The sequence below is a fragment of the Asterias amurensis genome, chromosome 2 (assembly GCF_032118995.1).
Source record: "Asterias amurensis chromosome 2, ASM3211899v1".
Classification (NCBI taxonomy): Eukaryota; Metazoa; Echinodermata; class Asteroidea; order Forcipulatida; family Asteriidae; genus Asterias; species Asterias amurensis.
In genome coordinates, this window is record NC_092649.1 from 6,197,221 (window position 1) to 6,222,206 (window position 24,986).

Below are 24,986 nucleotides of genomic sequence, written 5' to 3' on the forward strand. Positions count from 1 at the left end.
CTAACTGGATTTCTGAGGTACTTGCTTAGAAAATGTGATGTGTTAGGATTTATGATTGAGTGTTCATTATTTCAGCAGCATTCACAGTTGACACTGGTCCTCTGGCCAAATGCTTATTTAATATGAAATATGGCCTATAGTGAATAAGCTGGTAGATTAGAAAAATAAGGTACCTGCCGTCGATTTCACCAAACTCTTCCTAACTTAGGACTAATCTGTAGGTAGGACGAGTTAAGTTTTGGATCCTTAGAGACGTTAGGACAAGTTGAACCCATCCTTAGGAGTAACTCGCCCTAACTCGAGATACCGTGTGGTATTAATCCAAGCGTTTTGTGAAGTCGGCTGCAGGTTCTGCTGACTAGCAACCCCCAAAAAAGTTAGGGCAAAGCCTATTCAGTAGGCGTGAAATTATAGTTTTTTTTTGTTTTTTTTTAGATTTTAATTTTTCACAAACTTCAAGAGAAGTGCAATTTAATATTGTACATGGATTTTATTGCTGTAGTCATTCTATTAATGTTATGCGAGTAAAAGTTTGAGAAGCTCTAAGGCAGGATTTTGTTGAGGCATATCTCTCGAGATGGGGTTGAAAATACATGCTATTTCTCACTATTCGAATACCGGTACTGTTTCCAGACAAAAAATTTTTGTTTATGTTAGAAGAATAGTTGAAGTATCAAAAAAGGGAACAATAAAAACAATGAAAACACTACAGCCAAAATATATAAACATTTTATGATTGCCAAAATTGTTGTGGTATGTGCCATTTTGAATTAATTAGAATTCTTGCTGTTACACAGAGTAGCCATACAATGTTTGGTTTTGAACACATCTTATATAAATATTTCCCTTTTTCCAGCGAATGTTTTTCTGACTGGTGTGTACACTGGTCATGATTCTGAAATTGATCATTTATTCTGTTGTTTATTCCTGCATTTAGACATTGGAACATCTACGACCTGAAATACTTTCTTGCCATTTTGGATTCTCTGAAAGTTTTCTAGATTTTTATTTTTGCACCTTTCTCGATTCTCTGAAAGTTTTCTAGATTTTAATTTTTGCACCGCTATGGATTTTCTGAAAGTTTTTCTAGATTTTTGTTTTTGCGCCTACATTTGAAGTGAATTAGTTAAGGGTTTCATACTAGGATATTAATAACATGTAGTATGTCATCAGAAATCTTGAAATTCCGTAGTTTAGTAGTAGTTGAGGTTTTGTATGGGTTTATTTCTCTTTCTTTTCATAAAAGATTCCAAAGCTATAATTATATGTTTAAATTGCTGGTATAATTTCACTGAATAAATAACAGGCATGATATTTTTCCTATTTTAGTCATTCAAGTTTAATTTTTGGGGGCACTTCTTTTTTTTTATTAAATGGCCTTCAACATGTGTACATGGAGGTTCGCCCTCAATCAAATGTTCCTTCAGACTTGTGGGTTTTCTGAAAAAGAGCCCTGTATAAGGTTCAAGGGGCTACTTTATTCCAAGGACAAAATGTCGTGCCTGAAATAATGACTTATTATAATGTAGAGCTGTTATTTCTCTCTCTTGGTTTTTAATAAAAAGGTACAAGATGTCGCTATTTTTATGATCAAGAAACATTTGCAGCATTTATTGTTAGAAGCTGGTACTATAGTAATGAGCACCCTGGAAGGTATGCCTGCATAGAAGGAAGTCCTTTTCTAATGACATCATCAGATTAAAATGGCTGCTGTGCATAATTAGGTACTTAAAACAAAAATCCAAATTAGATTATCTGTCACTACTGAAGAGGGTTGTTCTCTTAAATTGGCTCCTTTATTGCTGTTATGTGATGAACTGTCACAAATTAATGATATTATACAATGCTTGTAATAACAAGAGAGTTCTAGTAAGATGTTTTACATTTAATTGTGGTTTTTTTTTTTTTTTTTTTTTTTTTTTTTGGGGGGGGGGCGCTTTAAACTGCACACCATCCATCTATACACCAATCTGAAAATATCAAATTCTTTTGTGAAACCAACCAAACAACAACATGCAGTGTTTGTTTTGTCGGGGGATTTTGTGCACAGTCATATCCAGCGTGTTGTTTCAATTGAGTTTGAACTGTTTTTTTTTTTTTAGGGGGGGGGGGGGGGGTGGTGGTGAAACGTTGCTTTCTCATACAGAATTATTGTTCAGGGGGATTTATTCAGGGGACCACCTCACCCCCCCCCCCCCAACCCAACCCAACCCTATCCCGCCTCGCCCAAGACTTGTAACACATTTTTCAGTGGCTGGTTGGCTCAAGAGCCTGAGTTATGATAAATTTCACTGCATTTCATCCATGATTTACTGATAGTTGGTATCGATCATATGTAATAATAAAGGACTGACAAAAGATGGTCGAAGCCTGAAGTGGTAATTGTAATGGTTATTTTTGATAAAATTAAAAGAAACATGGCGTTAAAAACAAGTGTACATTGGTTTTTATGGGGCAAACTAGTAGGCCCTACACATTATTTTTGTGAGATGCAAGCTTTCTCTTATTGCCAGATGAAGGCTATGACTGAAGAATTCAGTGGCAATATATGTGGTGTGCATGATGAGTGTAATTGGAATAAATCAAATGAGAATCATAAAATAATCCACTTGTTTGCTCTTTTCTATACTTAAAAGAGTCGTTGTGTCCATTTGATAATTTATTTTAGGGGGTAAAACAAGGTTTTTGGAGTAAATTTAACATATGGTCAGGGTATTGTGTGACACTCACAACAAAATCAGTTATTTCTTTGAATGTTGAAATGGCATTTGAATTAGTGAGCCATATTCATATACTATAATACTACACTTACAAGCAAAGGCAAAATATAAATTACGGAAAACAAGCAAAAAAACTTACAGAGCACAAGGTGATGGAGTTGGAGGGGGCCCACAAAAAGCAAAGCTTGTCGAGTTTGGACCCCCCTATAACGAAAGCAATAAAGCAAAACACAATACAGTACGCAGGTGCTAAATAAATACTAAGCAATAATTAAGAGATGAACATGAAACAGATAATAAAAAATAAAAAATAAAAAAAACACAAAAACAAGTACAAACTTTACATCAATAATTTAACAGGATGACAAGTAAGGTGCGTAATTAGACTCATTTAAATTAAATTAATACTCATTAGTTTATATATTTAGTACATTTATTTCAATGCTGTCATACAAAACAATAATACAATAGCGTACATTTATGCCAAAATTAAAACAAGCAATATAGTATGATCGAGGTATGATTTGGTACACAATACTTCAAAAAAATAAACAAGTAGTATTTAAAGACAACATTTAGTTGGTCCAAGGTCACTTCCAAAAAGCTTACAGTTTATTACCAAGAAAATCCTATCTTATGTCATTATATAAAATTTGTATATAACATGCTTATTTGGTCCTTTGGATGGTTCAACTTCTTTGTTCCCTTTTATGTATAATGAAGAATAGTGTGCAAGTAAAAGCAATTTTTTATTGAATTATTAAATAGTGCACACAAAGGACATAAAACAGCCGTCTGCATTGATGAACTCTGTTAACATATCTTGCAGCAATTGTCTCTGCTGAGTTTTAGTCTGGTACCACATTTACCTCTGCCCTTGAACTAGTTAGTGATGAAGGGGTAACCGTTCTCCATATGATTGTGTGGAGTATCACTAAAAAAAAAAAGTTAGGTTCGAACTACATGTAGTGGCAAAAATACGCCGAAAACGATGCCAAAACAGGGTTTTTTGACGCCTAAGGCAATCGGCAATAGGATCAAATCCAAGGGTCTTCAAAAGTTGCGATGGTTTTGCCAAATGTGTCAAAAACAGTGCAGAGACGAGGTGAGCACTTCCAATTTAACTCTGCTGAGTCTGACTCTGAACTCTGATTGAATTTCTTTTTTTTTTTAGCCACACAAACTCGCACTGTAAAGTGTAGTCTCTTCCTTGCTCCATGCACAGTATGACGGAGTGTACAAATGCAACCAGGGATGTAACCATAGACTCTAGAAGAGCAAGGAATATGTAACCCATGGACTCTGCAGATGAAATTCCTTCCTCCATCATGATGTAGGCCAACTGTTGTTCTAATGTAGGCCTGTCCTGTTCGCCCCCCCCCCCCCCCCCAAGAGGGCCAGACTCGTAAATTCTAACTATGACTGAGGTTCGTTCCGCTATCGACTTATCGTCTCCACATTCCGCAATCCTCAGATCGTCTCCACGAGTCTACTACGAGACGATAGCGGAACGAACCTCGAATACATAATACTAAAATAGTTCTAGGAGTACTCGCCCTGCAGCAAAGTCACCCACTACAAAACCTCAATTGATGCAAATTGCCAAATTGTTTAATGTTTGTGTTACCACTTTTTTGGAAATCATGACACAATGACAAATTCCAAGAACACAGATTTGATTATCAGAGGGTTATCGACCCTCAATTTTGATTCCTGTTTACTACGAGACTGTGCAAGCTCCACCGGTGAGAGAAGCTCTGCTACATGTTTTACTCACGGTCTGTATTTTGTCAGGCTTAATCATGCTGAGAATAAAGTTGCCTGTCATAGGTTATGCTCAAACATTTATTAAATGATGAAATTTTGGTATAAATCACTAGTGCATTATTACGCCAACAATCAAATTAGTCTATAAAACTCTAAGAAACATCATCCAACGTCTAAATTTCAAAACAAAATTATTATCTGCTACATGTAGATTGAGTTTCATTCTGCTTTTTAGTCACTATTGATCATGTGATGTGGTTGCTATTTGGGATTCTATGGTGTGCCAATAATTTTTTATGGGGAATACTAGCTTCTGAATGTTCAATAACGTACCAACCAATGAAAGGTTTGAAAACATATAATGGCGTCGCTCCAATAACATACATGTACACGCATTAGCAATATAAATAGTGGATTATCTCTCGCAACAGAAAAACAAAACAAAAGATTTCAACACACAATGAAGTGTAAGTGTCATTGTAAAAAGGTTGTTTACATAATGTAGATGATTTACAAAAAAAAATCATTTAAGTTTAGTTTTTGAATGTTAAAATTTTCCTGTTATCCAACTGAAAACACATGACACCAGGAGATAATATCAATGTCAAGTTCACAGAGTTGTGTTCTACTGTGATCAGATTCATTGTTAGTTACGATAACCCTTGATCCTTCCGACGTTTGAGACCTGTGTGAGCATGACCGGCAAGAGGTTGTTTTATTTCAGCTATGCCAATCTTAGCAGTTTAATGTATTGTACTTCTTGGTCACATTCTTTACGTCTGGTGAACCTAGATCCAATGTTTTGGGTTGAGAAAAGCTCACAGTCACATCAGTGCAACCTCAGTCAATTAGAACTAGGAGTAAAACCATCCAAATACATTGAACTTAAATGATAATATTAATAACAAATAACAAAAAGCATCAATAAACGCAAAATTCCACATAAAAAGACACTTCATACCTTTTGAAACAACCTTTCAAGACCATATGTTTTTGCACACACATAACCAACATTTCACGGATTATTAAGTAGTAAATGAACCACAGAGGGTGCCATTACTTGTGTTGTTTTCCCTCACCGATTTCTGGATCTGGGTGGGGGCGGGGGGTAAATGAAACATGGTCCTCCTCTACCTCTATACTAATTCACATATGCAAAAACATCCTCCAAGCAACCAAGACTAATCCTTGGTTACAAAGGGTTGTCCAGGGGTGGCATGGTTGGCTTGTGCGTAAAGCGCTCGCCTCTCACCAAGGTGACCCCGGTTTGATTCCCGGCCAAGGCCATATATGAGTTGAGTTGTGTGTTGGTTCTTTGCTGTGCCACGAGGGTTTTCTAGACCATCCGATTTTCCTCCCTCAGGAAAAATCAAACACTTTCGATCTCTGGCTGTGCTCCAAGGTCATAATGGGTTTATGTGGCTGGCAGCATGCCTGCTTCTCGAACACGTTGTAGCCACGTCCTTCGCAATTCAGCTCTTAGCTAAGAGTAAGGATGATTAACCCCCCCACCCCCAAAACTGTTATTATTAGTATTAGTAGTAGTAGTAGTAGTAGTATTACTATTATAGCCATTGATTGGCTGCCTAGGCTGACTGTGAAGCATTAGAAGGAGCCCAACTTGATCTACATAAATATTCATGATTGAACATAAAATAGCAATGTGTCTGTTATATTTTTGGTTTTCACAGAATGGCTTCAAGTGTCACACAATGTCTGAGTCCCACCAGCGTCAGCTTCTGCTGTTTGCTGAAAATGAAGAGAAATTCCTGGATAGCTTTTCAGAGTGAGTGGAATGTTTTTATGTAAGGCTTGGATCTAGAGCTTGATTTGCTATGCAACGGAGCAAAGCAACCGAGCTGTCAGAGGATGTGGTTGGGTGGTGGTCCCCTCCTCCCTTAGTAGGAACCTTTCCTTGGGACCTTATATTGACCCTCTCGTGCGCATTTCAGTGATGACATTTGTGGCCGCCACCAAATTTTATTAAAGTTTGTTTTAATTTATGGTTGAACCAAGAAAAATGGACTAGAGTGGGACTTGAGTTTGCGATCTCCAGATTGCGTTGGCACTTTTCTCTTTTTGTACCAGGAATATTTCTGCCACTGATGATTTTCTGTTGCCATTATCAATATCATTTAAGAGCTTTCAGTCTTCCTAACAACCAGATATCCGACTTCAGCGCCTCCAAAATACTGCTGCCCACATTGTGACACTGTCTAGAAAGGTGTTCTATCACCCCCATTCTGAAACAACTACAATATCTTCAAGCTGATGCTCATTGTCCACAAAGCTCTTAATGCAAGGCTCCCCACTATATTTCTGAACTGCTTCAAGTTTACAATGTACACTTCATCAAGGAATCTTCGATCAAGTTCCATGCTTCTTCTCATTGAACCCACGTCTCGACACTCATGGGGTGACAGGTCTTTTTCTTCAGCTGTGCCATGCATCTGGAACTCTCTACCACTTAATCTTCGATCTTGTCTTTGTACCACCGAATTCAAATCTCTTCTCAAAACTTATTTTATGTCAAAGGTTTTCAAGGACTAATTTTGTTGTGTCTGTTTTTCTTTGTTTTGTTTTAGTTTTTGTTTTGGGGTTTTACTGCGCCTTGAACACCCAGCAGGGTGGATATGTGCGCATTACAAGTCATATTATTATTTATTATGTATCATGTGTGTGTACAGAAAGTATGAAATAATTAGCTTTACTCGCATGACTTCTTGCGTCCCTATTGACTAATAAAACGACCAGTGTTAAAGGCACTGGACACCTTTGGTAATTGTCAAAGACAAGTCTTCTCACTTTCTCTATGCGAACATAATGGCATACGTAAAGTAACAAACCTGTGGAAATTTTGACTCAATTGGTCGTCGAAGTTGCGAGAGAATAACGGAAGAAAAACACCCTTGTCGCACAAGTTGTGTGCCTTCAGATGCCTTGAATTCGATACCTCAGCTGAGGTCTCTCATTCAATTCAAATATTTTAGTGAGAAATTACTTCTTTCTCAAAAACTACGTTACTTCAGAGGGAGCCGTTTCTCACAATGTTTTATATTATCAACAGCTTTCCATTGCTCGTTGCCATCAGTTTTTATGCTAAACAGTTATTTTGAGTAATTACCAATAGTGTCCAGTGCCTTTAAAGCCATTGGACACTTTCGAAACAGAATTTTTTTTAAACGTTCACAGATTTACAAACAACTTACAGGGTATAAAGAAGGTAATGGTGAAAGACTCCTTTGAAATATTATTCCATGAAATGCTTTACATTTTTAGAAAACATTACAACAAATAAATTCTCGATATCGAGAATTACGGATTTATTTTAAACACATGTCATGACACGGCGAAACGTGCAGAAACAAGGGTGGGTTTTGCCGTTATTTTCTCCCGACTCTGATGACCGATTGAGCCTAAATTTTCACAGGTTTGTTATTTTATATATAAGTTGTGATACACGAAGTGTGGGCTTTGGGTAATACTGTTTACCGAAAGTGTACAATGGCTTTTAAAAATGTTGACAGTTAGGCCTATGTGTTTCCTTTGAAGATCTAACACTCAGTATATGCTAATCATATGAGTATCAAACCTGAACCTTGACAGTAGTTCATCAGGGTTATAAGTTTGAATTTTAACCCTTTGATGCACAGATTAATTTTATTGTTTTACAAAAAAAAAACATTCATCCATGTTTTTCTTGAATTTTCTTTTATAGCGCCCCCCTATTGAACATAACATCAATCGAAAGCTCAACAATCGCTTTAAACAACTGAATGGGGACAGTATACATGGGTGTTGTAGCTTTTAAGTAATGGTCGCAATGGCCGTTTATCAAAGTCCAGTTTGAACATGTTTTGAACATGTTTTAGTGGTCTCTAGCGACTGCCTTGTGCACCAAAGAGTTAAAAAGGTCAACCAGTTTCCCCGGGAAGTTCCAAGGAAAATTGTCTCGAATGGGAACTCCTAGAACAGCTAGCGTTAATCCTAAAAAGAATTGCTTTTAAATGTATGTAGTACAGTAATTCTTACTTTGTTGTTCTTCCACTCTCAGGGAGTTCTTTGACAGTTTTATGGAGCTGCTCCGACGACGGTTTGGCACAAGACGCGTTCACTGTAACGTCATCTACAATGAATACATCCAGGACAAGGAACATACTCACATGAATGCTACAAAGTGGGAAACGTTGACTGAGTTTGTCAAATGGCTCGGACGCGAAGGTATGAGTAACTTGAGTAAATAGAACAATTTGTTATTTTTTGCATATGTTGAGAAACACCAAGTCAAGTGAGAAGACTGGTCTTTGACAATCACCAATAGTGTCCAGTGTCTTTAATTTACACTAGACCGCAGCTCTACGGCCAGTGATGTTACATGTAGCAATGGGCCTAAAAAAACAAACAGTGACTGGATAATTCTAATGGTACTGTGTTTCAATGATGAAATAATCCAGGCATACAACTTTTCAGCGGATAAGCTGTTTTCCTCGTGATTTTGTTTCTCAGCTGTGCCATTTAAAAAGTGAGACGGGATCAGTGATTTAGTGTCTGGCCAGTAAGTTCACAACAGGGCAAGTCCGATATTCTTCTGTTTTTCCCACGCACTGTGTAATACCTTCAGTACTCTGATCCTAAACATCAAATCTAGACAGTAAAAATTGTAAGCTATTTATAAGCCATTCAGTCATGTGAATTTTCTCCTTAAGTTCAAGCCCAGACTTTGTAAGAAGTATGTTTTTTATTTTGATTCTGGTCTTTTAAACACTGGCATGCAACTCTTCGGCGTTTCTGCGGAATTCCGCGTTTAAAAAAAAATGATCGGCGCTAAAAAAAATGTGTTTTTTTTTTTCTTTTTTTTTTTAGCCTAGTAAATGCCTGGCAACAACAATGTACAACTACAATAATGTAAAATAAGCCTAGTACATGCTAACAATGCACCTTAGAGCATAATAAACCATAACATTTTCTAGGGTACCATTGTGGGTCTCATGTCCCGTGGTGTTTCGGCTGCCTCGCTCGGCACTTGTGTTGTGCCTTCGAACATTTTCCTCCTTTTTTTCAACGGCCAGTTGCATGCCTGTAAACAAAATTCTGGTCCAGTAAAAGCCCTGTGGTCATGTGGATTTACCTCCCAAATTTTTTAATTCTTAAAAGCCCTGCCTTGTTCAGATAGTTGTTTAGGTATTTTGTGTTCCATAGAATGAAAATGATAGATTTGCGTCCACCGCCCGCATGCTCTAAAAGCTACCGCCGAAAAATTTCATTATTTTCACAAACAAGACTCTGCATTTAAAATGTTCAAGTTCAAATCATCGAACAAGGGTACAAGGTTATATTTACGCATTTTAGTAGTAGTACTATACAAGGCAGACTGAGACATTCCGCCGCGATTGTGATTTCGATCGCGATCGATTTATTTGCAGTCATCTGCTGTTGTTCATCTGTTGAGCACAATCAACAAATTTGCGCAAAAATATTCTGCGCAATTTTTAATTTGCGCGATGCAGAATAGGCAAATTTATGATTCGAGCTCCAGTTTGCGCAATTTGAAGATTGCGCATCTTCGTGTGCAAAACAATGAATAATGAAAAGTGAAAAAAAGCCTCGCGTCATTTCAAAAATGTCGGACGCAAATCTAAAGTTTTCATTCTCATGGCCTAATCATAATAATAAAACTTTGTGGCGTCCGTATCGTGGCCAAGCAGTCTAGTTCACCTGACCCAAGCTGTTCGTTAGAATACCTGTCAAGATACTTGTCAGCCACTTTACCATAATTGCTTAGTGAAAAGTTGGGAGGTACAGTAGTGCATTCTGCTCTACCAGCCAGGCTCCTATAGTGGATGATATCCATGCTTACATCCTTACTGAATGAAGGTGTTAACCCTGTTTCAGCCCCAGGAGTAGGTGGCAGCTTGCCCCTGGTGGTTACTGATTTTGGTCGATAGCCCAAATTATTTATAAAGCGTAGTCCTCATCTTGAAGTGTCTGTCCAGCCTTGTAAGTATAGATAGATAGATAGATAGATTGATGGTTTATTAAAAAACTGTCCTCGCAGCACAAAGGGTGAATTACAACAATTTTACATAAATTTAAAAATTGAACTTAAATAGGAGGCAAATTGGTAATAATAATAATTTTAAAAATGTGGAATAGTTAAGCCACTCCCCTAAATCTACACATTGAAAATTGCATATTGAAATTGAATTAATTTTACTCAAAAATGATGTGACAATGCAACAAAACAGCAGACAAGAATTGAAAATGTTACAATCAAGAAAAACAAGCAAAAGACCAATTAAAATCTGAACATAAATTAGTTAAAAGCAGGCCATTGATCGTATTTGTATTTACAACATTGAAAAGGGATCAACATGGCTAGAGGTGGTAAAAATATAGGAAAATATTATTATTGCTTCAAAATTGGGTTTTGTTCCATAGACTGGTCATGTACATAATCGGACTATTTTTCACTACCAATTTGCAAAACCAAACGGTACCAAATTGGTACCGTTTGGTTTTGCAAATTGGTAGTGAGATTTCATCTGAGTTTCTCAAGTTCCTGTGGTGAATATTTTTCCTAAGCGGTGGGACCCAGTTGCAGAATTGCTCAGAAGATAGCTCCTTCCTTCGTTCCTCGAGTGTTTCAAGGTTGAGGATTGCAAGCACCTCTTCATAGGTAGTGTAATCTTTGCCCATGATAATTTTACAAAAACTTAACTATAAAACCTTAACTATTTTTTGTTCCAGGTTTTTGTACTGTGGATCAAACAGAGAAGGGTTGGTTCATCACGTACATCGATCGAGACCCTGCGACGATCGCCCGGCAAGAAGCTGTAGCCAAAAAGGAGAAGGTGGAGCTTGATGATGAGGAGCGTATACAGAGATTCATCCAGCGCCAGGTGGAGAAAGGTGCAGGTGGTGCTATGGATCAGGTAGGAGCCAAAGAAATCCAGTCTTGTGAGATTTTACACTTAAAGGATTTGGGTGGTTTTTGTAACACAAAACACAATGTTCACACATTTACATTAAAGGAACACGTTGTCTTGGATCGGACGGGTTGGTCTATAAAAAGCGTTTGTGACCGTTTTTTTTTTATAAAATGCACATGGTTTGAAAGATGTTTTAAAAGTAGAATACAATGATCCACACAACTTGGCCTCGAAATTGTGTGGTTTTCCTTTTAATGTGCGAACTAACACGGTTGGCCATTTATGGGAGTCAAAAGTCTGACTCCCGTAAATGGCCGTCTGTGTTAGTCGACGAGGTAAAAGGAAAACCGTGCAATTTCGAGGCATGTTTGTGTGGATCATTGTATTCTTCTTTGACAACCTATATGCATTTTAATACAAACGCTTTTCAAAGACCAACTCAACCGATCCAAGGCAACACACACCGATTGTGGGGTGTCGTGGCCGTGCGGGTAAGAGCACCAACTTTAAGCTCTGGTGTTTCTGTTCAGCAGAGTGTGGGTTCGAATCCCGGTTGTGTCCTTGAGCAAGACACTTAACCATAAGGTTCTCTTCCCCCACCCAGGTGTAAATGGGTACCTGTGAGGGCAGAGATGGTTTGTGTAAATGCTAAGTGTGGAACGCGGTAACTCACAGCTGCTGTATACACCCTAAAAAGCTGAGATGGTTTAAGGAAATGTTGAAGCACCATTAGAGTCACTGCGTGACGGACCTGAGCGCTATATAATAAAATATTGATTACATAAATTTATACCGCGCTGAATACTACATTCTAAGCGTGTGGTGCTGGTGTCCTAGTTATGACTATAGTAAACCAGGGCAACATCACCAAATACAAAATACACATAACAAAAGCAGAAATAAACACGATTAACAGAAAATTACAAGCTGCAGAATGTAAAAGCCACTGTTCATAAATACCAAAGACAGTTTCGCTATTCCTAATGGCGGAGAGTGCGTCACATGGGGGTGTTTAAACATTTGATAATGACCAGCAAAAAGTGTTGAAACATGGGCATGACACGCAAGCTTGCACCTGTGCTTATAAGAATTTCTTCGTTCCTATTAATAATAATAATAACTTTCAATTTATATAGCGCCTAATAACTAACACTTAATTCTCTAAGCGCTTTACATTAGTGCCCTGGTCATAGGGCCAATAACATCCCTTTTTAATGTTTCTCAGCTCCCTTGGGAGTATACAACCTGGGCAACAGTTTATATCGCTCCAAAGGCTTTTTCATTCACAATATCGACCTCTACCCTCGCAGGTACCCAATTATTCCCCTGGGTGAAGAGAAGCAATTATAGTAAAGTAGCTTGCTCAAGGACACAAGTTTCACGACCGGGATTCGAACCCACACTCTGGCGAAAACGCGAGAGCACTTGAATTTGATGCTCTTAACCACTTGGCTATGACACCCTATTGGTCGAGAGCAACGGCCAGGACAGTTGTGCCACATCACGCGATACAGGCGACGTGCACAGCAATCTCCTTATACAGAGTTGTTTACCCGAGGGCGGCGGAGGGCCTTACCATTTCAAAGCTGGAGGGGTGTTGTATTGAAAAAAACATTGAACAATTATAATTTTTGCATTTATTTTACTTTTGGACGAAAAGTGTTGATGTTTTTTAACCGAAAAGTTATTTATGAATGGGAATCAAAGTGTGTTGAATCGAGGCCTGGTTCTTGATAATTTACCGCAACCTCGTCTCAGTAAAATTATCAAGAACCAGGCCTCGGCGGGTTTAAACCCATAAGTTGAAAACCTCTTCACCACACATTGATTCCCTTATTATTATTGTCAATGAATATAACAATCTGCAGTTCAAGTTTGCTTGAAGATTAAACGCAACCTCTTGTGGAAAACAGAACATATTGCGTGTCTGTGTCCTATATCCAACAGGGCAGAAGCGCTTTATTGTTCTGTGTTCCACTCGCGATTGTGTGATAGCTGATAATGTTTGTGTACCACCATGCAGGGTACCAGTCAGGAGTTTACCGAGCTACAACGGGAGGATGACGAGAGCCGAGTCAGTTTCAATTTAGGCAAGATGGCCGCCACCTCTAAAACCGAACCAAAGGACAGCAAGATGAAGGCTGTGTCAGATGCTACTTCCAGTAACAAATCGTGAGTATTGTTGTAACTAGGCCTGGGCGACTAGTGAAGTTTACTACTCAACTAGTCTTACCTCAAATAGTCGCAACTTCTGCACTTGTCCAGCTAATTTTTTATTCCCAATATGCATTGCGGCATATTGTTTTTCACAGGCGAAATATATTAGTAACGTTCACGCTGAAAGGAAGGATTGTGTCTCTGATGTCTGAATGTGTTTCGAAAGTAAATTATGTTGTCGCGAGCGACACAATTGGTTCACAAAGCAGGTAGTGGTGACTATTTTTGTAGTAGTCCTGGGGCATGATTAACCGAGAAGTTAAAGGATGCGAGCACAGCTCGACTAAGCAATCAATAGTCACAACTTGGATACTAGACACACCAGTCCCCTCAGGCGGAACTGTTACACTCAAAATTGAGGTGTCACATACACGATGGCCGGTAACACATGGGATTAAAACTCAAATAAAGACCCCAAGATTCTCTTTGGGCTGTAATATACAGGATGTTGTACTTAAAACTGTGTATATTTATGGCTATACAAACATAATATAGAGTAGAAGAGCAGTGATGAGAAAACAGACTGGATTTGGGCCACAGTGTACACTTGGCTGACCAGAACAGGGGAAAGAATTACTGAGACTAGTCAGAGAAAGTCATTAATACCCCCCCCCTTGCGCATTGTCCACATTGTCAGTTTGTTTGTCATTAATATTTCTGTATGCAGGCATTCCAGTTGGGCTAACCCATTGAAGGATCAACAGTCAGTCACAAAGAAAGACGGCAACAGTCACGGCAAGAGTGGGAAGAGGAAGTCCGCTCTGGATGAAATCATTGAGGTACATAGTCCCCCCAAAAAAATAATTTAATAACAATAAGGATTCGAACTGCCTCTAGCTACCGGCAATCTGGGTGGTCTAGTTGGTATGACACTGCTCTAGAATTGCAATGGTCGTGGGTTCGAATCCCACCCAAGTAAAATGCCTGTGATTTTTTTCACAGGACTCGGGAAGGAACTGAGTATACAGTGCTACACACACCGGTGTATATGGGTAAAAAAAAAAAAAAAATTAATAATAACAAGTAGGATTTGAAACTTTGCATGTTGGGAATACGATATGGAATGGTTTGCAGTAACACCATCTAAATGAGTTGGGGTGGTTCTGAAAAGAACGGTTGGTTTTAACTCGACGTTTCAATCGGTATGTTCTGATTGTATTCTGGATTATAATAACAATACTGGCTTCCTGTTATTGAGTGCTCTCTCTTCAAGACTCTCCTCCTCGTTTTTAATTCACTTCGGGCACTTCACCTTCATCCAAGACTTCATTCTTCCGTACCAACTTACACGACAGCTTCGCTCCACCATCACCGGGCTCTTGCACATTCCATGAACACAACGTTCCTGTGGACACCGATCCTTGTTCTGTTTCAGGGCCACACCACTGGAACTCTCAATGCAATATCAAATTAAATTTATTCCACTATTTTGCATTAGGATAACACCGATGTGTATACTCAGTACTTTCCTGAGTTCTGTGAAAAATGTGGGTTCGAATCCCATCCAAGTGATTTGCCTTTCTCCTTATAAACATCTATTTAATCGTTGCGGTACCTGCTTTTAACACATAGGATTCGAAGTGTCTCTAGCCACTGGGCTAGCTGGGTGGTCTAGTGGTAAGACATCTGCTCTAGCAATATGCAAAGGTTTGTTTGGATTAACACCCAAGTGATTTGCCTGTGGGTTTTTCGAAAAGAAATTGAGAAAGTGCTGTGTATACAGTGCTTATTCACATTGGTGTAAGGGTTAAAATTAAAATAAATAAAATGGTGAGAGCATATACACAAAACATAAAATACAAATTTTGTTAAAATGTTGTTGACATCTATACATTTGTACATGTTTGTGCATTAGGTGCGTTAAGACCTCTTGGTACTGTTCTGGTTTTCGGTAGGGTTGATACAACTGCGCAAACACCTCTAGCTATTGTTCTGTGTTTTTTTTTAATGTTCTTGTCAAATGGTTTAATTCAGAAGTTGAAAGAAAACAAACAATTTGAAATCCATAATTTTAGGCTGGAAAAGTAAAAGATTGATGACATCATTTGGTGACATTCACGGAGACCTTGTTTTTGGTCATGTCACATAAACTGAATTTCTAGGTTCATTTTTGTTCTTTTTGAAATGTAGGAAGAGGAGCGGAAAAAGAAAGCCAAAGTGACGCGGACGGAAAACTGGCTGACTGAGGGGATCGTTGTAAAGGTCACCACTAAGAGACTTGGGGAGAAGTACCACAAAAAGAAAGGTGTGATCACGGTAAGACTTCATCACTCTGGTGTCCACTTCCTCTGATTACTTCTTTACGGACACTTCATTATTCTAGTGTTGACCTTCTCTTTGATATGTAACATTTCAAACTTGAGGAATACTTCATCATTCTAGTGTTGACCTTCTCTTTGATATGTAACATTTCAAACTTGAGGAATACTTCATCATTCTAGTGTGGCCCTTCTCTTTAATTTGTAACATTTCAAACTTGAGGAATACTTCATCATTCTAGTGTTGACCTTCTCTTTAATTTGTAACATTTCAAACTTGAGGAATACTTCATCATTCTAGTGTTGTCCTTCTCTTTAATATGTAACATTTCAAACTTGAGGAATACTTCATCATTCTAGTGTTGACCTTCTCTTTGATATGTAACATTTCAAACTTGAGGAATACTTCATCATTCTAGTGTTGACCTTCTCTCTAATATGTAACATTTCAAACTTGAGGAATACTTCATCATTCTAGTGTTGTCCTTCTCTTTGATATGTAACATTTCAAACTTGAGGAATACTTCATCATTCTAGTGTTGACCTTCTCTCTAATATGTAACATTTCAAACTTGAGGAATACTTCATCATTCTAGTGTTGTCCTTCTCTTTAATATGTAACATTTCAAACTTGAGGAACACTTCATTATTCTAGTGTTGTCCTTCTCTTTAATATGTAACATTTCAAACTTGAGGAATACTTCATCATTCTAGTGTTGACCTTCTCTTTAATATGTAACATTTCAAACTTGAGGAATACTTCATCATTCTAGTGTTGTCCTTCTCTTTAATATGTAACATTTCAAACTTGAGGAATACTTCATTATTCTAGTGTTGTCCTTCTCTTTAATATGTAACATTTCAAACTTGAGGAATACTTCATCATTCTAGTGTTGACCTTCTCTTTAATTTGTAACATTTCAAACTTGAGGAATACTTCATCATTCTAGTGTTGTCCTTCTCTTTAATATGTAACATTTCAAACTTGACGAAAACCTCATCATTCGGGTGTTGTCCTTCTCTTTAATATGTAAGACTTTTAAACTGGATGAAAACCTCATCATTCTGGTGTCCTTATCTGTAGCACATGGTTGAGTTGGAAGTGAGATGAAGTAAGAATTGAAATCAATTTGTTGTTTTTTAGATAAGTCACAATTGTTTTCTCTCTTAAAAACTGAGACGCCACATTTTTCAATTGTATGTTTTCTGAATTTAGACCTGCCATATGTTGTTTGTATTTCATTGTTTCAGGAAGTACGGGATCTGTTCACAGGAGTTGTTAAGATGGTGGACACTGGTGCCAAAATCAAAGTAGACCAGCAACATGTTGAGACAGTGATCCCAGCACCAGGTGAGAGGCCAGCTGCGTTTAGTTCGATCAAGGACTGCAGATAAAGGGACACACGTCGCCTTGGATCGGGCTTGTTGGTCTTGTTGGATCGGGCTTGTTGAAAGCGTTTGAAACCGTTTGTTATGAAATGCATATGGTTAGAAAGGTGTTTTAAAAGAAGAATATAATGATCCACACTAATATGCTTCAAAATTGCATGATGTTATTTTACTTGCGTGAACTAACACGGCACGCCAATTTGTGGATTCAAATTTTGGACTCCACAAAATGGCCGACCATGTTAGTTCGCAAAGTAAAAGAAAAACCCTGCAATTTTGAGGTTTATTTGTGTGGATCAATAAATTCTACTTTAAAAACATCTTTCTAACCACATGCATTTCACAACAAATGGTTTCAATTGCTTTTTATAAACCAACTTGCCCGAATCCAAAGCAACGTGTCCCTTACGCCCTTTAACCTTAGATTGACTAACTCTAATCATTTAATAGATATTCATAAATACCTCAGACAGTTTCGCTATTCCTACTGGTGGAAAGCGCATGACGTTGGGGTGTTCAAACGGTATAATGACCAGCTGGAGCTCTGTTTATAACCAGTTGTTTTGGGATACTATGCGCTAGTCTTGGTGTAAGACGATTCTTGTTACAAGCGATGCGGGCGTTGTCGGTGAGTTGGCCGCAAAAGGAAACCGAGAATGTCTTGCACCAAGACTATACGCGCACGATTGGATCCGGAAACTGTCGTCTCAGTCATAACAATGCAACACACGGACGTACAGAGCTCAAGCACGTCGGAAACGGATAAGTTATACAGAGTTTCTTACTTTATTACACCTTTTATTAAACCAAAAAGCATTTATAAATGGAAATAAAAGGGTAGCGGCGAGTACTTAAACGGCCTTTAAAAACCTTGCAGGGTCGTTGCCGTGTGATAAAAGACCTCGCCTTCGGCTCGGGCCTTTATCACACGGCAACAACGGCCGTTTAAGAACTCGTCGCTACCCATTTATTCCCTTTAATTAAAGTTGTAACGATTATTTTTGTTTACTATGCATTTTATAACAAACGTTTTCAAACGCTTTTCATAGACCAACTCGCCCGATCCAAGGCAACGTTTTCCTTTAATTACATGTAAAGGCTGTTACTCCTCACAACAAAAGTGGAAATAAATGTGAAGTTGACTTGATTTGTGAATGACAGGTAAGCTGGTGCTTGTAGTGAACGGCCCACACAGAGGACAAAAAGGTTCTCTGCTCTCCCTGGAAGACCAATCCTTTTCAGTGTCAATCAAACTGCAAACCGTAAGTACATTTAGATGAGATTAGATTTTATTTATTGTCCACGTTAAAAAACATAGAAACTTGACATTCACTGACCATATACAAGTATACACAATCAATATCGAAACTATATGAATTACAAAATAAGAGAAATAGAAATACAAAGCAACAAAAGACCTGGGGTTGATTTCACAAAGAGTTAGGACTAGTCCTAAGTCCTAAGAGATATCAAAAACGTACAGCTAGTCCTAAGTTAGGACTAGTAACTTGTCCTAACTCAAGATAAGACTAGTCCTAACTCTTTGTGAAATCCACCCCTGCACACTTAAAAAAAATGCACCAGCCAAAACAACACCACCCGGTCACATGGGACATCAAGCATCAAGACAAGAAAGGCTAGAAGAAACACCCAGCCTTCCTTCCCCCATAGCCACCCGTGACTAGTTAACGCTGCCTCGACCAATCCATTCCAACAGTGCCAACAATACATTTAATACAAGACCATGGTAAAAAGTGCTAACAACCCTTAGTAACCCTGCTAGCATTGTTGTTGAATATACGAATAGCATTAGGAACAAATTATCGTCTCTTGCGGCATAGTGAAGTCCTAGGAACAGAAAGACGCATACCCAAATGTAAAACAACTGTTAAATAATGTCTTGCATTATTTTGTGTACTTTAAGCATGAGTCTTTTTCATACAGTGAACCAATTGAATTCAGATCAGTACCAATTAAACGCTGAGCGATTTTCCTTGGTATCTCCAGTTTCTTTACATTTTGTTCAGACAGATTACCAAAATTACAAATCAAACAAAAAGTGCAAATACTTTGAATCAGTGACTGGTAAAAAAGATTTAAGATCCTATTAGATAGATTTACCGCCGATGCGCTCGATCAGATTAATGTGCATTAGGTATCTGTGTATGTTAAGGAGAATGGACGAGAAAATGTAGATCATCCGAGTAAGTAGCAAAGGGTATAAAAAGTCACTCAGTCATTTTGTCAAGTATTCCGTGCACGGCTTGCAAAATGAGTACCTTGATTAACATAGGGTGCATTCTATAAGCTTTCCTGGGTCGACCCCGCAGTGCTCACTCGAGCGAGCCCCTGACACGAGCTAATCGAATGGTCATACTCGCCCTCTCGTGGTGACGACATGTACCTCAGGTCACCCCCAAGTGACCCACTCAACAAGCAAGGCACTGGGGGCTGACCCGGGTGAGCCCCGACAAAGCTATTCGAACGTACCGGGGCAGACCGGGGTCGACACAGGGAAGCTAAACGAATGCACCCAATGAAATAACTCCTCTTAGGAATGATCAATTTCTTTAATTCTTTTTTTCCAATAAGCAGGAGAGAGTGCTTGTTAAACATATGCTCTACTGAATTTGCGAGTGTTGTTTTTTTGTTTTGAACAAACATCACTTATCTCGGTCAACTTCTTTTTGACTCACCCTGTACTTTATCTGCTTCATCTTGAGTCGGGTTGGGTTCAACGCCATTCTGGTTCTACTCGTATAAGATTTGACTAGTGTTAGTCAAGTAATATTCATTTGGGTACTATGGAGTACTAATTAAGAAGGCCGAGTACGAGTACTTGGGGGCCATCTAGTAAGTGACCAAGTATTATGGTATACAGGGTGGTGATTTCTCCCTTTTTAACCGGAATCCCGGGGGTTTGGGGTTGCCCCCCAAAAAAAAGAAATTCTGGGTTCCCCCAAAAATGAAATCAAATCAAATCAAAAATAAATATTAAATTTATACAAAAATGAAGATAAAACCATATAATAACGCCCCAGATTGCATTGCAGAGTAGGGCTTTTAAAACTAAAGACAAATGTTAATACATGTGCATTGGGCTTCATGCTAGCAAGTTTTCAAGCCTGAATGCTTTTGCGCTTTGTGTCAGAGTTCAGGTTTTTTTCTTAACAGCCTATCACATCCTTGAGTCCAACAGCCCAGTACAAAGTGCTTAGATCTTCTATGATATGAGTACTATATTAGGAAAAAGTTATATGATTTTTGCTCATTTTTAGACAATTTATTTTTACTTAAAGACACTGGACACTATTGGTAACTGTCAAAGACCAGTCTTCTCGCTTGGTGTGGATGTATCTCACATATGCATAAAATAACAAACCTGTGAAAATTTGAGCTCAATTGGTCGTCGAAGTTGCGAGATAACTATGAAAGAAAAAACACCTTGTCACACGAAGTTGTGTGCTTTCAGATGCTTGATTTCAAGACCTCAAAATCTAACTGTAAGGTCTCAAAATCAAATTCGTGGAAAAATAATTCTTTCCTGAAAACTATGTTACTTCACAGGGAGCCGTTTCTCACAATGTTTTATACTAATAACCTCTCCCCATTACTCGTTACCAAGTAAGGTTTTATGCTAACAATTATTTGGAGTAATTACCAATAGTGTCCACTGCCTTTAAGTCTAGTTTGTTATGATGACTATTTTTTAAACACGAACAAATCACAGACAATTTCAATTTTACATTTTGCCAGAGCTTATTTTTTCCATAATAGAGTAGTAGAAAGGAAGTGGTATTTACGACAAGTATTTGGTATCTGAGTCTGAGTACATTTTCTGCTGAGTAATATTGAGGACATGACTTCGTCGGGCACAGATTATTTTTCAGTCGAGTATTGACTAGAGACTTTGAGTTGTGTTATTTCATTTATAGCCAAGTTCTTAGAGGAAGCAATAGGTGAATTACTCAAAGTTATTGCTTTCAAATTGTGGAGACATTATTTGTTTTGATTTATGCAGGGTCATTCAGCTGGGAAGATGGTAGGCGGTATCCCGTATGAGGATGTATCCAAACTCGCTATACAGGACACATGACAGAGCTGGACACCAACTACATGAACTTTGATAACTTTTTTTTTGTCATGGTTTTTTTTTTTATAACTTTTAAGAATGGTTTAGCTGCTCAGAAAAGAGGACAACTTAATGAATAACAATAATTCACCTTCCTACTGTCTGACCATTCAATATCACCCTCTTTTTTGTTAGAATGGTTTTAGTTAAAATCAAGATTAAAGTCACCTGGAAGTGGTATTTTGTCAAAACAAAGCTTTTGTCACTAAGATATGTGTTTTGATGAGTGGAATATGAATAAACAGTTAAAAAAAAAAAGGTTCTTAAAAAAAAAATTCTAAGGTTCCATTCTAAGGTTCTAAGGTTCTAAGGTTCTAAATTCTAAGGTTCTAAGGTTTTAAGGTTCTAAATTCTAAGGTTCTAAATTCTAAGGTTCTAAGGTACCATTCTAAGGTTCTAAAAAAAAAATGGTTCTTATATTATTTACAAATTTAAGAGTAGGCCCCAACCCGAGAGGGCGCTGTTTGTGACGTCAATGGAGGCGCGATATTTGAAGAGAAAATGTGTAGTCTGGCCCCGTACACTATGTCTGGGTACCTGATCGGTATGATGCCTACGTACAGAACTACGGTCACGGAGCAGATTGCACGCACTACGGCTGCTGTGCGGACGGTCCACTCGGACTACCCTGCACGGTGAATCGCATGCAGTGCCAATAACAAATCGTGACGCTTGGCGCAAGCTAAAAACATGAAAGTTCAAACTTGCCCGAATTTGTTCATGTTTGGTTAATGCTCCTCTAGGTTCGTCACGTCTTTCAGGAACCTTCTTCGACTTCCCACTAGCTGGACAAAATTGTTGGGATGTCGTCATGTTTTATAATCACCTCTCTCTTCATGTCAAATGTGTGGTGTATTCCGGATTCGAAGCACGACGCGTCGTGACGTCTCGAAGTGTTCGCTACACAACGCTAAAAAAGACGTCGGACCGGACCACTATTGCTCTTGTGAGTTTGACATTCGCTGTCCACAACCGCCTATACTTGGGATCTGCAGGGAACAGGTGCAAACTTACCCCATCTTTAGTTGTTTCGCTGCATCCAGCAGCAATACACCTGATCGGCATTGCCGGAAAAATGCAAGAAAAAAACTTTATTCGAAACGTACAAACTCACGACTTGGACTTACATGTACTATTCACGTGTGTTTACTCTACGCATTGCAGGCAAATTCGAAGGGGGGGATCGATGTTCGATCGAGGCAAGTTCTGCCTCGATTGACGTCACAAAAGGGGTAGGCGGAGTCACACACCCCCTCCCCCCAAAAAAGTAAAAAAAAAAAAAACTTTATCTATTTTTGTTCATAAACATATATTCTTATGTTTGAAAAAAAAGGTGACTTTATAAAGTAACATTTTATGCTTACATAACAATGTAATGTTATCCGCAAGGTTTTAAATGCAAGATAAACTATGCCAGCCTGCAATATGACAGGGTTCACCCACAAAGGCACTGGAAACTTTTGGTAATTACTCAAAATAATTGTTAGCATAAAAACTTACTTGGTAACGAACAATGGAAAGCTGTTGATAGTATAAAACATTGTGAGAAAATGGCCCCCTCTGTGGTTACAATTTTTTGAGAAAGAAGTGATTTCTCACTAAATTATTTGAATTAAATTTGAGACCTCAGCCGAGATCTCGAATTCAAGCATCTGAATGCACCTTGTGCAACAAGGGTGTTTTTTTCTTCCATTAAGTTCCAATTTTCACAGGTTTGTTATTTTATGCATATGGTGAGATACACAAAGTGAGAAGACTAGTCTTTGACAACTACCAAAGGTATCCAGTGCCTTTTATACTAGCCTGGCGTACGTTGTCTAGTAAAAACTGCTACATGCTAGTGAACGTCACTTGCCATGTGGGAAAAACTGTGCAACCTACTTGATTAAAATGCTCATATTTCTTCTATTCAGATAAATTATGAATAATACATTTTTTAAATGTGTTTGCTTATTTTCGAGTGTTTGAGTGGAAATTTATTTGGCTATTGTGAAAGACACATTTGTGACAATACATGTACATGTTTTAAATAAAAAAGTCGGAACTGAAGTGAAATATTGTTACGGTTGATAAAAAAAAAAGCTTTTCCTTACATATTGTTTCCAATTACATTTGCAACAACCTGGAAATGAACAGGTTTCAAGACACCTAGTTTCGGGGTGCACCACATTAAAAGAAGTTGGTTTGTAGATCGAAGATTGCGAGTAGGGGTATATGGTGGAGACCTGCCATTCATAGCTTTCCAGGCGAGCAAAATAATTTCGAATTTAATTCTTTGACAGACTGGGAGCCAGTGAAGTTGTTTCAATACAGGTGTGATGTGGTCTTATAATACGCGAGCAGCAGCGTTCTGGAAATTTTGTATGCCAGCGATATCAACGTGTGTCAACGTATGTCTAACGTACCATGAACTTACGGGGAACTTATGCAGAACGTATGAAGCACACGTTCAGTACGCCGAGAAATTTTGAACATGCTCAAAAACAATTCGCGGGCTCGACGTATTCAAAATTTTAACAGCGTACCCCAGCGTGCTCTTAACGTAAACGACGTATCCCCAACTTACCCCAAACTTATATCAGCGTACACCAACGTATTTTCGATATTTCGCATACGTTGGCTTACGTTCAGGCGATACGCCATGGTGTGACAGTGCCTTTAGTTGCATTGGAGGGTCGCCATTGTTGTAAACTTTAAAGGAACACGTTGCCTTGGATCGGTCGAGTTGGTCTTTGAAAAGCGTTTGTAACCGTTTGTTTTAAAATGCATACGGTTAAAGATGTTTTAAAAGTAGAACACAATGATCCACACACATTTGCCTCAACATTGCGTGGTTTTACTTTGCGATATCAGACGGTCGGCCATTGTTGGGAGTCAAAAATTTGACTCCCATAAAATAATGACCGAACGTGTTTGTCGACGAGGTAAAAGGAAAACCACGCAATTTCGAGTGATACTTGTGTGGATCATTATATTCTACTTTCAAAATATCTTTCTAATCATATGCATTTTATAATAAACGGTTACAAACGCTTTTCAAAGACCAACTCGACCGATCCAAGGCAATGTGTGCCTTCAATAAGACAGCTGTGAGACATTTGGAAGACGGCGATAATAGTTTCCACCGCCTTCGCGGTTGGATTGCAGAGCGTACGTATACGTATCTCTAGGAGTTGTTAACCAACTCAAATATATTTGTGGACTCTGGTGATTTAGTATTTATTTTACATTTCATTGTATAAATCCGTTGTTTATGGGTATAAACATTTCTTATTATTTGTCAGTGGATGAGTTGCACTTTACTCCTGTAGGGCTATACCCCATGCGTGTCTGTATGAAGTATGTATGTATTTATGACAGCTCATGATTGTATAAGAGTTCGAGTGGGTCGCCTTAACATGGTATTTTAATAAGCTAAAGAGCTAGTGCGTCAATCCCAGTGGTGTCTGCATGGTAAGTTCAGAATTAATTGATTATATTTAGTGTTATTTTTAACAACAACAAAAGTGAGGTAGATTATTGTACAAGACTAAAATGTATTATCTCTCTGTACCTTTGTTGAAGGGGACTTAAT

General features: G+C 38.3%; 1 protein-coding gene across 1 annotated transcript; it reads left to right on the plus strand.

The window, feature by feature from the left end:
- Positions 1–3,665: 3,665 nt before the first annotated feature.
- LOC139933903 (DNA/RNA-binding protein KIN17-like) lies at positions 3,666–24,160 on the plus strand. The gene is made up of 10 exons (XM_071928138.1): positions 3,666–3,825; positions 6,179–6,273; positions 8,542–8,708; positions 11,235–11,419; positions 13,440–13,588; positions 14,301–14,412; positions 15,764–15,889; positions 17,143–17,242; positions 18,442–18,542; positions 21,302–24,160. The coding sequence occupies exons 1-10, from the start codon at positions 3,712–3,714 to the stop codon at positions 21,374–21,376; spliced, it is 1,224 nt and encodes a 407-aa protein (XP_071784239.1). The 5' UTR covers positions 3,666–3,711; the 3' UTR covers positions 21,377–24,160.
- Positions 24,161–24,986: the final 826 nt, after the last annotated feature.

What these genes read in the sequence shown, in the direction of transcription:
- LOC139933903 (XM_071928138.1), top strand. Translation starts at nt 3,712, where the DNA reads ATGCCAAAACAGGGTTTTTTGACGCCTAAGGCAATCGGCAATAGGATC. An exon ending in AAAAACAGTGCAGAGACGAG is followed by an intron (nt 3,826 to 6,178) that starts GTGAGCACTTCC and finishes TGGTTTTCACAG; the next exon opens with AATGGCTTCAAGTGTCACAC. An exon ending in AAAAGAAAGGTGTGATCACG is followed by an intron (nt 15,890 to 17,142) that starts GTAAGACTTCAT and finishes TCATTGTTTCAG; the next exon opens with GAAGTACGGGATCTGTTCAC.